Below are 12,815 nucleotides of genomic sequence, written 5' to 3'. Positions count from 1 at the left end.
GTACTTGTCTTTCAGCATTGTGGGAGATCCTGTGCAGGGTTTGGATGGAAAAGAGGAATCCTTGACAAACTGAAGTTTCAAGTAAGTTCATGAGGCTTGCTCAGGTAGTATAATTGGTAGCACACTGAATTTGTAAGGCAGAGATCTGTGTTAAAATACTAGTCTAGGATACACTTTAATTTGCCCCTTTCAGTTATTAACTCAACTTCATTAACAAAACAAAGAGGCCCTTGGTGTTTCAAATAAAGAGTGAATGTATGATTTATTTTCAGTGGAATATCATAACATAGTGCATGTAGGCTTTTCTTTGTACTATACCTGTGTTTCACCAGAATGACTGAACTGTTGCAATAAATTTCGCTGGTTGACATCATGAAGCCACTTGTTCAAGAGTCCACTGCCTCTAATACTTTTGATAACAGCGTCAATATTTGGCTTGAGGGGACTGCCTCGAGGCATCAACAACCCATGTAGACTGAAGCTGATTGCTGACTTAAAGGCATACAGAAGTGGCTGTTGCTGCTCATCCAGGTAAGATGCACCGTGGTACAACCAAAACTGCCTGCTGCTGACGGTAGCAATGTTCTTGGAGGAGGCAGTGCGATTGTATGAAGCTGGCAGGTCAGCTATGTTGATCTTCCGTTGTGAGATCTCACTCTCTGTAGGGTCATTGAGGTTGCTGAAGTAATAATTAAAAACTGGGAGCAGTTCTATTCTCATTCCTGAGTGCAGAATATCTTCTTCTGTTGATACCTGATATTCGTAACCTGGTTTTGTGAGGGCACTTATGAGTGTTGTCTGGTAAGAAGCATTCAGTATGATGCATGCCAGTATCCATGGAATGATAATATACTTCCTTATGGAAAGGCGGTGGTTATCTCCATTGCTGGATCCCAGCAGAATTGCCAGCATTTTCAGCACACAGAGGAATGTTGGAAATGTTTCCCTGAGTAGCATAAGACTGTTTGCCAATGAGAGTCGTGCCAATAATGAGAAGGCAACAAGAGATATCACTACAAGCACCCACAGTGCAGGAGAAAATACGATTACTAAATTCTTCCATTCTGCTTTCTGGATTGCTCTTGGAACTACCCAGTGAAACTCATCTATAAGGTGGTAGGCCGAAAAATCAAAGTATTTATATCTTTCAATATTTATTGCGAATGTGAAAGCTGCAATATCTGCCTCTCGCCGTTTTATCTGCCCCAGGACTCCAGTCCATGATCCATTTGGTAACAACACACCTCTATCTTTGTTATTTAAAGTTGTTTTGACATAATGAATACTGAAGTTCATTGCCTTTGAAATTTCATTTAGCAAATTTATTTCCATTCCTGCAAACTGACGATACCCATTTGTATGAAAACTTTCTTTCAAAATGAAAGGAGGAAAGGGCACTGCAATAACTCTGACAGGGCAGCCTCCGAGGTTGTTGAACAAGTCATGGCCGAGTGGTTGACTATCGTACTTCCACTGGGTAAAGCTTATGTTTGACCATCTGTGTATCTGGAGAGCTGCTGCACTTGTATCAGGACAGTGGCTGTTAATGTCAAATGGTGGCCACGAGTATATACACACATCAGCAGCTATGATTTTGCCCTGTGTCACAGGTACAAAGACCAACACACGATAAACAAATAGCATCCTTAGTTCCTGTAATAAAGAATGTAAAATGAGCAGTCTGTTTACAGCAGTACAATTTTTTGCATGAAACCACCAAAGAATGAAAAAATAGGCTCTGGCATTCCATGATATTCTTGTATGCAGTGTCACCATCCTTTGGATCAACTCCTGTTTGGGGCTATCTTCTACTGTTAAGATGATGTAGGCATTGTCAGTGTGTTGCTGTTCTGAAGAATGTTTGTGCTTTCCATCCATGGGAGAGGAAATTTCTATAGTTGAACAAGCATCTAACTGCAGTGTCCGTAGTAATGTGTCTGCAAAATAGCCGCTATTACGAACCACTGGCAATGAGACGACGACCCACCTCTGCTGCCATAGGATGAGGTCAGTAATTTTCTTGTACGCAGATGCCAAGACAGTCTCAACCAATCCACCGTATCTGCTTGCACCTGTGGCAAGAAAAGGTATGAGATGGGAAGTGTGACCATGAAATGTCACCTGAGATTAGTAAGCTCATGGACCAAAAATTAGTTATCCTGCATATTGAAAGTAATAGTAATTTCAGGGGCATGTAAATTATGTGGAACTGTGTGGAAGGGAGTTAACTGCTTGGTAAATGTTGAGTGGGATGATACTGCCACCTCAGTCACTTTGTGTCAACACGGGGCACAAAGCTTGGGTGAGCAGCAATGTTGTTGACAAAGGACATAGAAAGAGTCACTCTTTGAAGGATGGTGATAATAAGCTTGTGCTAAGGGCCATGGCAGAATGGTTGATAATGCTGGTGCTGTTTTCATGGAGAAAAAAGTATGATCAAAGTATGGAGAAAAAAGTATGATCAAAGTGAGTAAAGTTTTTGATAAAACTGTAAAAGCTAGTCTAGTTTCAAACACATGCCAATATATATGAAAAATCACAAAAGACTGCTAATGGAAACCTGAATTTTTGAGAAACGTTAAAGGGTCAACCAAACTTTAAAATAATGGTATAAATAAAAATATCCAGTTTGATCTGATCTGTAATGGACATGATGCAATCCTTGTTAAAATGTTGGCTCAACCAGCTTCTTACAGTGTAAAACCACCAAAATTAATGATTTTGATGGTGTCATCATCAGAATTATTATACAAGAATCTATGAAAACAATGAAGATAAAAATAGAAATACTAGTGCTCAACTAGGAAATTTTATTATTTATATTTTTATCTTGATCACTTTTAGAGATCCTTGTATGTAATAATATTTCTGATGAACAAGGCTTGACCTTTGAAATGCATCAATTTCAGTGTTTTTATAATGTGGAAAAGTGATTGAGCTGACATTTTAACGTTTTTTGTTGTTTTCTGACTTAAAGGATAGCCCAGCCACTCTGACTCTCACTAAAATATTATGTTCATAGTTGAAGCATGAGTTTGTACAACACACATAAAGTTGAAACCTTCTGCATACTGTATTTGCTCATTGTTATCCAAAATAGAGGGCAAATTCTTATCACAGGTGATATCTGCCCTCTTTCCAGAACATAAAATGTAATCAAATAAAAATATGGCACACCACAACTGCTACACCACAAACTTGTGGATCCTTCCCCTGAAGGATGTGATATGAGTCATGGGACAGTGTCCCATTAACAGTCTTTTCAGCACTTCCTAGCCCTGTCAGAGTTATCGACAAACCTGTCTTATCACTCGCTTGCCAGCTGACCGCACACAGCAGTGACTCCTGCAGCGTTGGAATGGGCAAAGATTGTGACTGGAGGTGATCGAAAGATCACAATCAAACACCTCACTGCAGAACTAGACCCCTTTGTCGGTAGTGCTGACACACTCGACCACCAGTTGGAGTACTCAAAGTTGTGTGCCTGCTGGGTTCCTTGGTGCCTAACAGAAGACCATAAAGGGCTTCCATCATGTTTGGCCCAATGAAGCTTGCACTCGATGGGAAGCAATATGTGGATGATGGGGAAGTTATTGATGCAGCAAGATGTTGGCTCCAATGTTGATCAATAAAGTGGTACTATGTGGTCATACGGGTCCTTCCGGTAAGGTGGCATAATGCTGTTGCATTGAAAAATAGGGTTTTGTAGCAAAAATAATGATAAATAATAAAACCAACCTGCTTTTAGAAAAAAAAAAATGTTTTGCATTGCTCATTGAATGCCCCTTGTAATTAATGAGCATTCTCAAAGGCACTGATACTGAGCAAAATGACACCTCCTTCCCTTGATGCTGTAACAAGAGGAGATTATCCAGGACGTCCTGGACCATTTTGTCAACTGTGTACATTTGTTGAATACTCTGCAGGGCATTCATGGAAGCTGTGCAGATTTTTGTATTGCTCACATCTCACCCTTCATGATCACATAGAACTGTGCACTGAATATGAAAAGTTCCTTTTGATGGCAGATGCTAGTGACACTGCCAGGAAAAACAGTCAAACAGTTGATTGTTTCTGCTTTGTGGGACTCATCAGTGTAAATGACTTTAAGATTTTGACATTTTTCAAAAAAATTCATTAAATACAGTATTTCTTTAAAACCATAATCTGAAATATAAGATTTGTTGTATACTGTGTGAAGTTTAAAACATTTTGTGCCTCTCTAATAGCAACCATGGATATTTTTGCAAGGCCTTAGTTAGAAAATTTCTATCTGTCACAAGTGATACATGAGGTGCTCCTTTGTCTGGATAACAAAAATGTCTCATCTCTGTTCTACTTTTACCGTTAATCCTCCTCACTTGTGCAGGTGGTGACAGAGTTCATGAACTTTTCCCATGATCTTCTTTTATTCTATGTAATTATGTGTTTGGCTGTCACTGTTGCTATCCACATGGCTGCAAGGCATTTGACTGACAAACTTAACTGCAATCTTTACAGAGCTATGTGCCTATCGTTGATCAATGAAAGGCAATCTTGATTCCACCACAGATATGGTGCCTGGAGACTATACCCAAAGCATGCATACCATATTCTCTGGCAGCCTGCTAAAAGACCCAAGCAAGATGATCAACCATGTTTTGGATTACATCATGTTGAAATACAGAGAGTCAGTTGTATAGTGCCAGTTGATACTAGTGAATTTTGTTCTGTCCTGAGCTTTTCTGCTCTCCTTGTCGACATGTTAGCCATGGATGAATGGCTTCAGTATTTTGGGTTACAATTTTTTTTCTGTTGCAGTCTTAACTTTTGGAGGTCCTCATTTGGGACGGCCTCTAATGATTACATGAAAAGGACTTGTACTACAACCTAATAGTAGCTGTATTTCTGTGGAAGTATTTACTTTCAACATACGCATACTTAAATACATATTGGCAACCACAGGCCCTGAAGATCATGTGCTGACCTTATGATTTTCCTCCACAGATGGTGATCTTGTGTACTTTGGATCCAATTCTCATGGACACTCATCTGCTGAAGGTCCTTCTGCAGTTCATCCTCCCATCACTTTCTTGGTCTTCCAATTGGTGGAATTGCATCAGACTTTGCCATAAGCACAACATTAGCCCAGCACATTTCTGGCTTTCTGGCAATGTGGCCCGACAGGCTTATTCTCTGTGCTTCCATTTTCTGCATGATGTTAGATTGTTTCATTAGGTCACGCCATTCCTGGTTCTTTCTGCATCTCCATGTGTACTCTTTACAGATTTGTCCAAAGATCTTCCTCATTATTTTCCATTCCATTGGCCTTTTTGTGATACATAACATTTCTGCCCCATATAACAACGCTGGTACTATCATTGCATTATACATTCTAAGTTTGGTCTTAACTGCGAGATTTTTGATGACATTAACTGCTTCAGACTGAAATAAGTTTTAGAACCACTGTGAATACACTGGTTAATTTCTTTTTTTAGGTTATTATACCTGTGGAACCAGGTGTCAATCTAAAAATTTTTTTTTAAGTTGAATGAAATGCTTGCAAAAACAGGAGACTACAGGATTTTATATACAGGGTGACTTTTCAATGCATACAAATTATCAAACGATGTATAGATAATGGTGAAAAGAATTGAAGAGTTATGTACCATTCTACAGAAATGTCATTACTTTTGTGTAACTCAAATGTTATAACGATTTCGTGGAACTGATTCTCCAGAGGAGCCATCGGTCCCAAAATGCGTGACAGGCTTCAGTAGCGAACCAAGTAGAAGAGGTCTGTCACTAACTCTGCATACACTGTACTTCTGTCAGCCATAACAGCGCTACTTGGTGAAGTCATCTAGCGAGTTTTGTGTTCCATAGTTCTCCTCATATGTACCACCACATCTTATGATCATGGCCCAGACAGGAAGAGTCCTGTGTAGCTGCTTATTCAACACCTGGTGTGGCTCTCTGTTCCTTCCATCAATGATTTCTAAAAGTCCTCGCTAAAGACAAAAAACTTTTTTGTTGGTTATTGACTAACTGCTCACCAAACAAAAAAACTGAAAAGTAATTTTTTATGCAAGTAGTCTGTGCTTTCTGCAGGTTACATTTGCACATACATCAAAAAGTCACTTTTATATTCATTATTGCTTTGGCACATTCAATGCAGTACTTTTATTTGTTGATTTCTCCTTCCTCCATGTACATTAGGCAGTTCCTACTCTGAACAAGGTGTGTGTCTGAGCAGTTTACACATACTTCAGGGGGTGAAAGGAAAGCTGCACGTTTAAGGTAGTTTGCCGCTACCTTCCTTTGTCATGTTCTTTCCTTCTGTGGTTATCAACTTCTTACTTCTTTAACATTCAGATGTGCCTATAACATTATATCTCTGCAGCTCATAACACATCTGCTGGAATTAAGGGGGCCATTGCACTTCTCCACTATTGCATTCTACTCACTAGACTATAATGGACTGGATTCTTCTCCTGCGCAAGTATGATCTCTTTTCATAGTATAGTACTTTCTACCATGAGTGGGCCAGCTCTTGACCTTTTGATGGATTTATAATTACCAAAACTGTTTGCTGAGGATCTATGGGTTTAGAAAAAGAACACTTTTTTAAAAAATCCCTCACCTCTCTGTATTACAATTCACTATCTTATCAAAAGTATTTAGACATATACATGCAGACATTAATAATGGATGAGTCCACCATTTGAATTTATGATGAACTGGACTCTACTGGGAACACTTTCACTTAGGTGTCTCAATGGCCATCATAGAGGGTTGAACCAGATAAGGTAGTAAAGTTGAATGCTGGTGTTTGGAGGGAAGTCGATGTTTCAACTCATCCCATAAGTGTTTCATTGCATTCGGGTTGGGCTTCTGGACAGGCTGATCCATTTCAGAAATGTTATTGTCCATGAATTATTGCCCCATGGTTGCTGTCTAATGGCAAGGTGCATTGTCATCCTAGTACAGTCATCATCTCGGAACTGTTCCTCTACTGTCTGCAGCATAATGCTGTACAAGATGTTCAAATCTTTCTGCATTTAGCATTTTTAAGTGAAATAAGGGGGTCACACCTAAACACAAAAAATACCTGCATTCAGGACACCACATCCTCTGGCACTATACATGTTGGCAGGTAACATTCTCCAGACATTTTTCAAACCCAAACTCTTCCACTGGATTGGCACAGGCTGTAGCATGATTCACAACTCCAAATCACCCATTTCCTATCATCCATCATCAAGTGGTGTCTATCTTTAAACCACCTTAAGTGTGACTACAGAAACATGTGGCTTATGAGGCACTGCTTGAATGATTGTACCCCCATACTTTTTGACTCCCTACACACAGTAATTGTGCCAGCTGGATTGCTGGTTTCCCTTTGGAACTCACAAGTGATTCCTTCCTCTGTGATTTTTTACAACCACTCTCTCCAATGCCTGATGGTCTGTCATTACATGAGGTCTGTCTGGTCTTGGATTAGCTTCCTTTGAGTTTCCACTTCATAGTTGCATCATAAAAACCTGGTTAGGTCAGCTTTTGAATGATTGAAATATTCCTGATGGCTCTATTAATCAGGTTAAATCTAATGACTAGTCCATGTTCAAAGTTACTGAGCTGTCATGATCAAGTCTGCTATTACTGCTTCTCTACTGACAACACAATATGATACTCTCCTTTCACACTTCTCATGACATCTAGTGGTCAGTTCCTCATTATACAAGGGGGTTAAAAAAATGGGAATTATTTTTTAAAGGCTATACATTTTCAAATTGTTTACAAAACAACCTTATTGCCTTTAAAATACTCTCCATTACAATTAATACATTTGTCTCACTGGTGCTTCCATTATTTGTGGTCATCTTTAGAAATGGCTGACAGCTCCTCCCTTGTTTTTTTCTTGACTTCTTAAATGTTGTCAAATCTGTGTCCTTTCATGTCCCTTTTCATGTGTGGAAATAAGAAAAAGTTGTATGGAATCAGGTTAGGTGACTAAGGTGTGTGGGGCAGTGGAATCATGACATTTTCAGCCAAAAACTGTCAAACAAAAATGGCTGTGTGTGCAGGTGTGTTGCCTTGATGGAAGAACCAGTCTTCTGTCTGCCACAAATTCACTGGACCAAGCTCCAAGATAACCCACTAATCTCTGACAGATGATCAGTCGTCTGTCAACAGTCTGTGAGCACAAGCTCTTGAATTTCTTCAATATTTTCTTTGATTCGGGCAGTTGATGGATGCCCAGAATGAGGTTTTCCATCAATTGATGTGTCACCATTTTTAAATCAAGCAAACCTCTCGTACACTTGAGTTTTCCCCATAGCATTATCTTAGTAAGCTCTTTTCAACATTAAAACAATTTCAGAAACATTTTAACCAAATAGAAAACAAAGTTTCACAGCTGCACATTGTTCACTTAAACTTGCCATCATAAAAAATGAAACAAGAACAAAATAGTGCTAGCAAAAGCAATCACTGCAGATGAACAGAACAAGCCACATTGACAACACAGGTGGCAGTTGACTGACAATGAGTTTGCTATATACGCCTAGAGGCAGAAATGCATACTACACAAGCTCCACCCATGGAAATGTTATTCTGTTGTTTTGGTACGTCCTCATGCAGGGGTGGCCAGATAATCTTTTATCATATAGCATGTATCCATTCTAGCATTTTTGTGTCCTGTTATTGTCATGGAATTACATTCTTCTTGAGGCATTCTCTAGGGGTCTGCCCGTAAAGCCCTCTTTAAGTCATGCGTGCTACTCCTCTCAGTCAGTATACTCAAAGAGTTAAGAATTTTCTTTATGTTTTCTGATCAAATTGTAATCATATGAGATGCTAGAGAAATATTTGCCAAACCAGGCTGAATGATGCGTACCTCAGCAATCCTAATGTAACTAAGGTGCAGCAGGTGGTGCAGATTGCCATTTATGCCTCAACAACCATCTCCCCACTGGTGTGTAGCACACCTTAAACATGAGTATTATTTTTTATTTAGGCTTGTACCATCCTCATAGTCTTTGTGATTAGGCCAAGATTCTCATTCTTCCATTACACCCAACATTGTCATACGGAAAGCCAAAAGTACACACTGATGTATGGCGGCAGAAGTATACCCAGAGTATCCCATAATAGTGGACTGGGGCCAGTGACTAGCCTCATGATCAAGAATATCAGCTTTGCCAAACCCCGTTTCAGCCATCAAAGACATAATAATGGTTTACAGAATATTCTGTTACCATGAAGAACTATTAATCAGGGTCCAGCTAGCCTGTGCCCTGAATCCGTGTGTCTTCTTCCTACAACCTGGCTCAGACTCTACCTCCATACAGGATGCAGACAAAACTGCTGAAATTTAACTACTTGTTCTGATTCTCTCCACCACATAAATAAGAAGTGAGATGCAATTCACATTCTTATATTAGCTACAAAATTACAACTCAATACATGATAAATGAGGACAGCTGCCAAGATGTATACTGCCTTTCTGTACTACCTATGTAACATATCTGATATTCAACTTGATAGGTAACAATTACAATACATTTATTATCTTTGACATTTCACGTTCTTAGATTTCATGGAGCCCTTTCTTCTGCACTGGCCACTCCATGGAATTTCTATAGTCACCTCAGCAGGTTGGGTTGTCTGACTGCTATCCCCTTCTGTACATTCACTGGATCATTAGCTATGTTATTAGTAACTATGATTTAAAACACCTCACAACAGTGGGGTGCTCACAACTCATCAACTACTCTATCGCAAACATATTTTCTCTGACATATGTGTTTAAGGATGTGATACCTTTCATTCAAGAATTGGGATGTATCACTACATGTCATGCTCGAAAAACTGTGAGACCTTGTTCAACCTTGGGAGACTTCTCTAGTGTCTGCTACTGAGTCACAGAGAATAATAAAATGTATGCTTTGAGAACTGTTAAGACTTGGAATGCATTGTTTTACAATTATTAATTGTATGCTGACCTGTTTGAATATTATTTATGCTATATTATCTCTCTCTTCTTCTTCTCCTTCTTCCTGAGGATGTCTTCATCAGAAAGAAATATTGAGAAACCCTATAAAATAATACATAGAAAAAAAGTATCACAAAAAGCATTAACGTGACAGTTGTCATGATGTACAAGGTTACTTTACATGAAGACACATTGTGAGAAAGCAATAGTCAGAATTAAGAGCAGATATTCTCAAGTCAAAAAATAAAACAAAACATGTTCCAGCCTTTGGCACACGTGCCTAGCTAGGAACAACATCAGGCTGATCAGTCCAGTCGCTTACACTACTGTCACAAAAACAATACAAGTGACATGTGCCATTCTGAAATATGAAAGAGATTTTCAAGCATATTTCTGAGAACGATGGCTTCATCCTCAGTGAACAGTTACAACTATGTAACAAAATTTTTTCAGTGGTTTTAATCCACTGCTTGTGGAATATTGATTCCTCTATTTTTTACTATATTTTCCTGCCTCTGGTTCCAAAAGGTTTTCTTCGAATCTCATAGATGTGTACTATTAAAGTTACCTTCATGCAGATATTTTCTGGACTGTACAGCTATTGGTGTGATATTTCTTTATTACTCAGTACTTTATGTAATAGTAATTTCTATAAAGTCTAATAGAGGGCTCTTAGCTATACTTAATCTGCTTGACTACTGTGTATTTTAAAAAATAAATTAAGCTCTGTTTGTTTATATTTTGTTTTTAAAATTACTGTCGTTTTTTTCAGTTATTTCTGTTATAATGTTTCAGGTGGGCACTTGTCACTGCCCGCACACTATAGGTGTGCAACTTGTATTGTATTTATGGCAGCGATGTAAGTGACTGGGCCAAGCAGTCTGATGTTCCTAGCTAGGCACTCATGCCAAAGGCTGGAATGTATTTTTTTTTTTAACTTGAGCGCATCTTCTCTTAATTCTGACTATTTCTTTCTCACAATGTAATTTTGCATGTTGTTGTTGTGTCCTTCAGTCCTGAGACTGGTTTGATGCAGCTCTCCATGCTAATCTATCCTGTGCAAGCTTCTTCATCTCCCAGTACCTACTGCAACCTACATCCTTCTGAATCTGCTTAGTGTATTCATCTCTTGGTCTCCCTCTACAATTTTTACCCTCCACGCTGCCGTCCATTGCTAAATTTGTGATCCCTTGATGCCTCAGAACATGTCCTACCAACCGGTCCCTTCTTCTAGTCAAGTTGTGCCACAAACTCCTCTTCTCCCCAATCCTATTCAATACCTCCTCATTAGTTATGTGATCTACCCACCTAATCTTCAACATTCTTCTGTAGCACCACATTTCGAAAGCTTCTATTCTCTTCTTGTCCAAACTATTTATTGTCCATGTTTCACTTCCATACATGGCTACACTTCATACAAATACTTTCAGAAATGACTTCCTGACACTTAAATCTATACTCAATGTTAACAAATTTCTCTTCTTCAGAGACGCTTTCCTTGCCATTGCCAGTCTACATTTTATATCCTCTCTACTTCAACCATCATCAGTTATTTTACTCCCTAAATAGCAAAACTCCTTTACTACTTTAAGTGTCTCATTTCCTAATCTAATTCCCTCAGCATCACCCGACTTAAATCGACTACATTCCATTATCCTTGTTTTGCTTTTGTTGATGTTCATCTTATATCCTCCTTTCAAGACACTGTCCATTCTATTCAACTGCTCTTCCAAGTCCTTTCCTGTCTCTGACAGAATTACAATGTCATCAGCGAACCTCAAAGTTTTTATTTCTTCTCCCTGGATTTTAATACCTACTCCAAATTTTTCTTTTGTTTCCTTTACTGCTTGCTCAACATACAGATTGAATAACATCAGGGAGAGGCTACAACCCTGTCTCACTCCATTCCCAACCACTGCTTCCCTTTCATGCCCCTCGACTCTTATAACTGCCATCTGGTTTCCGTACAAATTGTAAATAGCCTTTCACTCCCTATATTTTAACCCTGCCACCTTTAGAATTTGAAAGAGAGTATTCCAGTCAACATTGTCAAAAGCTTTCTCTAAGTCTACAAATGTTAGAAACGTAGGTTTGCCTTTCCTTAATCTTTCTTCTAAGATAAGTCGTAAGGTCAGTATTGCCTCACGTGTTCCAACATTTCTACGGAATCCAAACTGATCCTCCCCGAGGTCCGCATCTACCAGTTTTTCCATTCGTCTGTAAAGAATTCGCGTTAGTATTTTGCAGCTGTGACTTATTAAACTGATAGTTCGGTAACTTTCACATCTGTCAGCACCTGCTTTCTTTGGGATTGGAATTATTATATTCTTCTTGAAGTCTGAGGGTATTTCACCTGTCTCATAAGTCTTGCTCACCAGATGGGAGAGTTTTGTCAGGACTGGCTCTCCCAAGGCCGTCAGTAGTTCTAATGGAATGTTGTCTACTCCTGCGGCCTTGTTTCGACTCAGGTCTTTCAGTGCTCTGTCAAACTCTTCACACAGTATCATATCTCCCATTTCATCTTCATCTACATCCTCTTCCATTTCCATAATATTGTCCTTAAGTACATCGCCCTTGTATAGACCCTCTATATACTCCTTCCACCTTTCTGCTTTCCCCTCTTTGCTTAGAACTGGGTTCCCATCTGAGCTCTTGATATTCATAGAAGTGGCCCTCTTTTCCCCAAAGGTCTTTTTAATTTTCCTGTAGGCTGTATCTGTCTTACCCCTAGTGAGATAAACCTCCACATCCTTACATTTGTCCTGTAGCCATGCCTGCTTAGCCATTTTGTACTTCCTGTTGATCTCATTTTTGAGACGTTTGTATTCTTTTTTGACTG

The 12,815-nt window shown here is 39.1% G+C and overlaps 1 protein-coding gene across 1 annotated transcript in view; it reads right to left on the bottom strand.

Annotated features, from left to right (window-relative positions):
- Nucleotides 1-312: 312 nt before the first annotated feature.
- Nucleotides 313-12,815, bottom strand: part of LOC126273378 (glutamate receptor ionotropic, delta-1-like) — a 91,622-nt gene continuing 79,119 nt past the window's right edge. The window contains exons 2-4 of the mRNA XM_049976930.1: nt 8,641-8,663; nt 6,643-6,664; nt 313-1,653 (exon numbers count right to left, since the gene is read on the bottom strand). Coding sequence (XP_049832887.1) covers nt 313-1,653; nt 6,643-6,664; nt 8,641-8,663 — 1,386 coding nt within the window. The remainder of the gene's footprint in view (nt 1,654-6,642; nt 6,665-8,640; nt 8,664-12,815) is intronic.

The sequence above is a fragment of the Schistocerca gregaria genome, chromosome 5 (genome assembly GCF_023897955.1).
Source record: "Schistocerca gregaria isolate iqSchGreg1 chromosome 5, iqSchGreg1.2, whole genome shotgun sequence".
In the NCBI taxonomy this organism is placed as follows: domain Eukaryota; kingdom Metazoa; phylum Arthropoda; class Insecta; order Orthoptera; family Acrididae; genus Schistocerca; species Schistocerca gregaria.
Note: the sequence above shows the minus strand (reverse complement) of the source record. Positions and strands in the feature narration are given on the sequence as shown.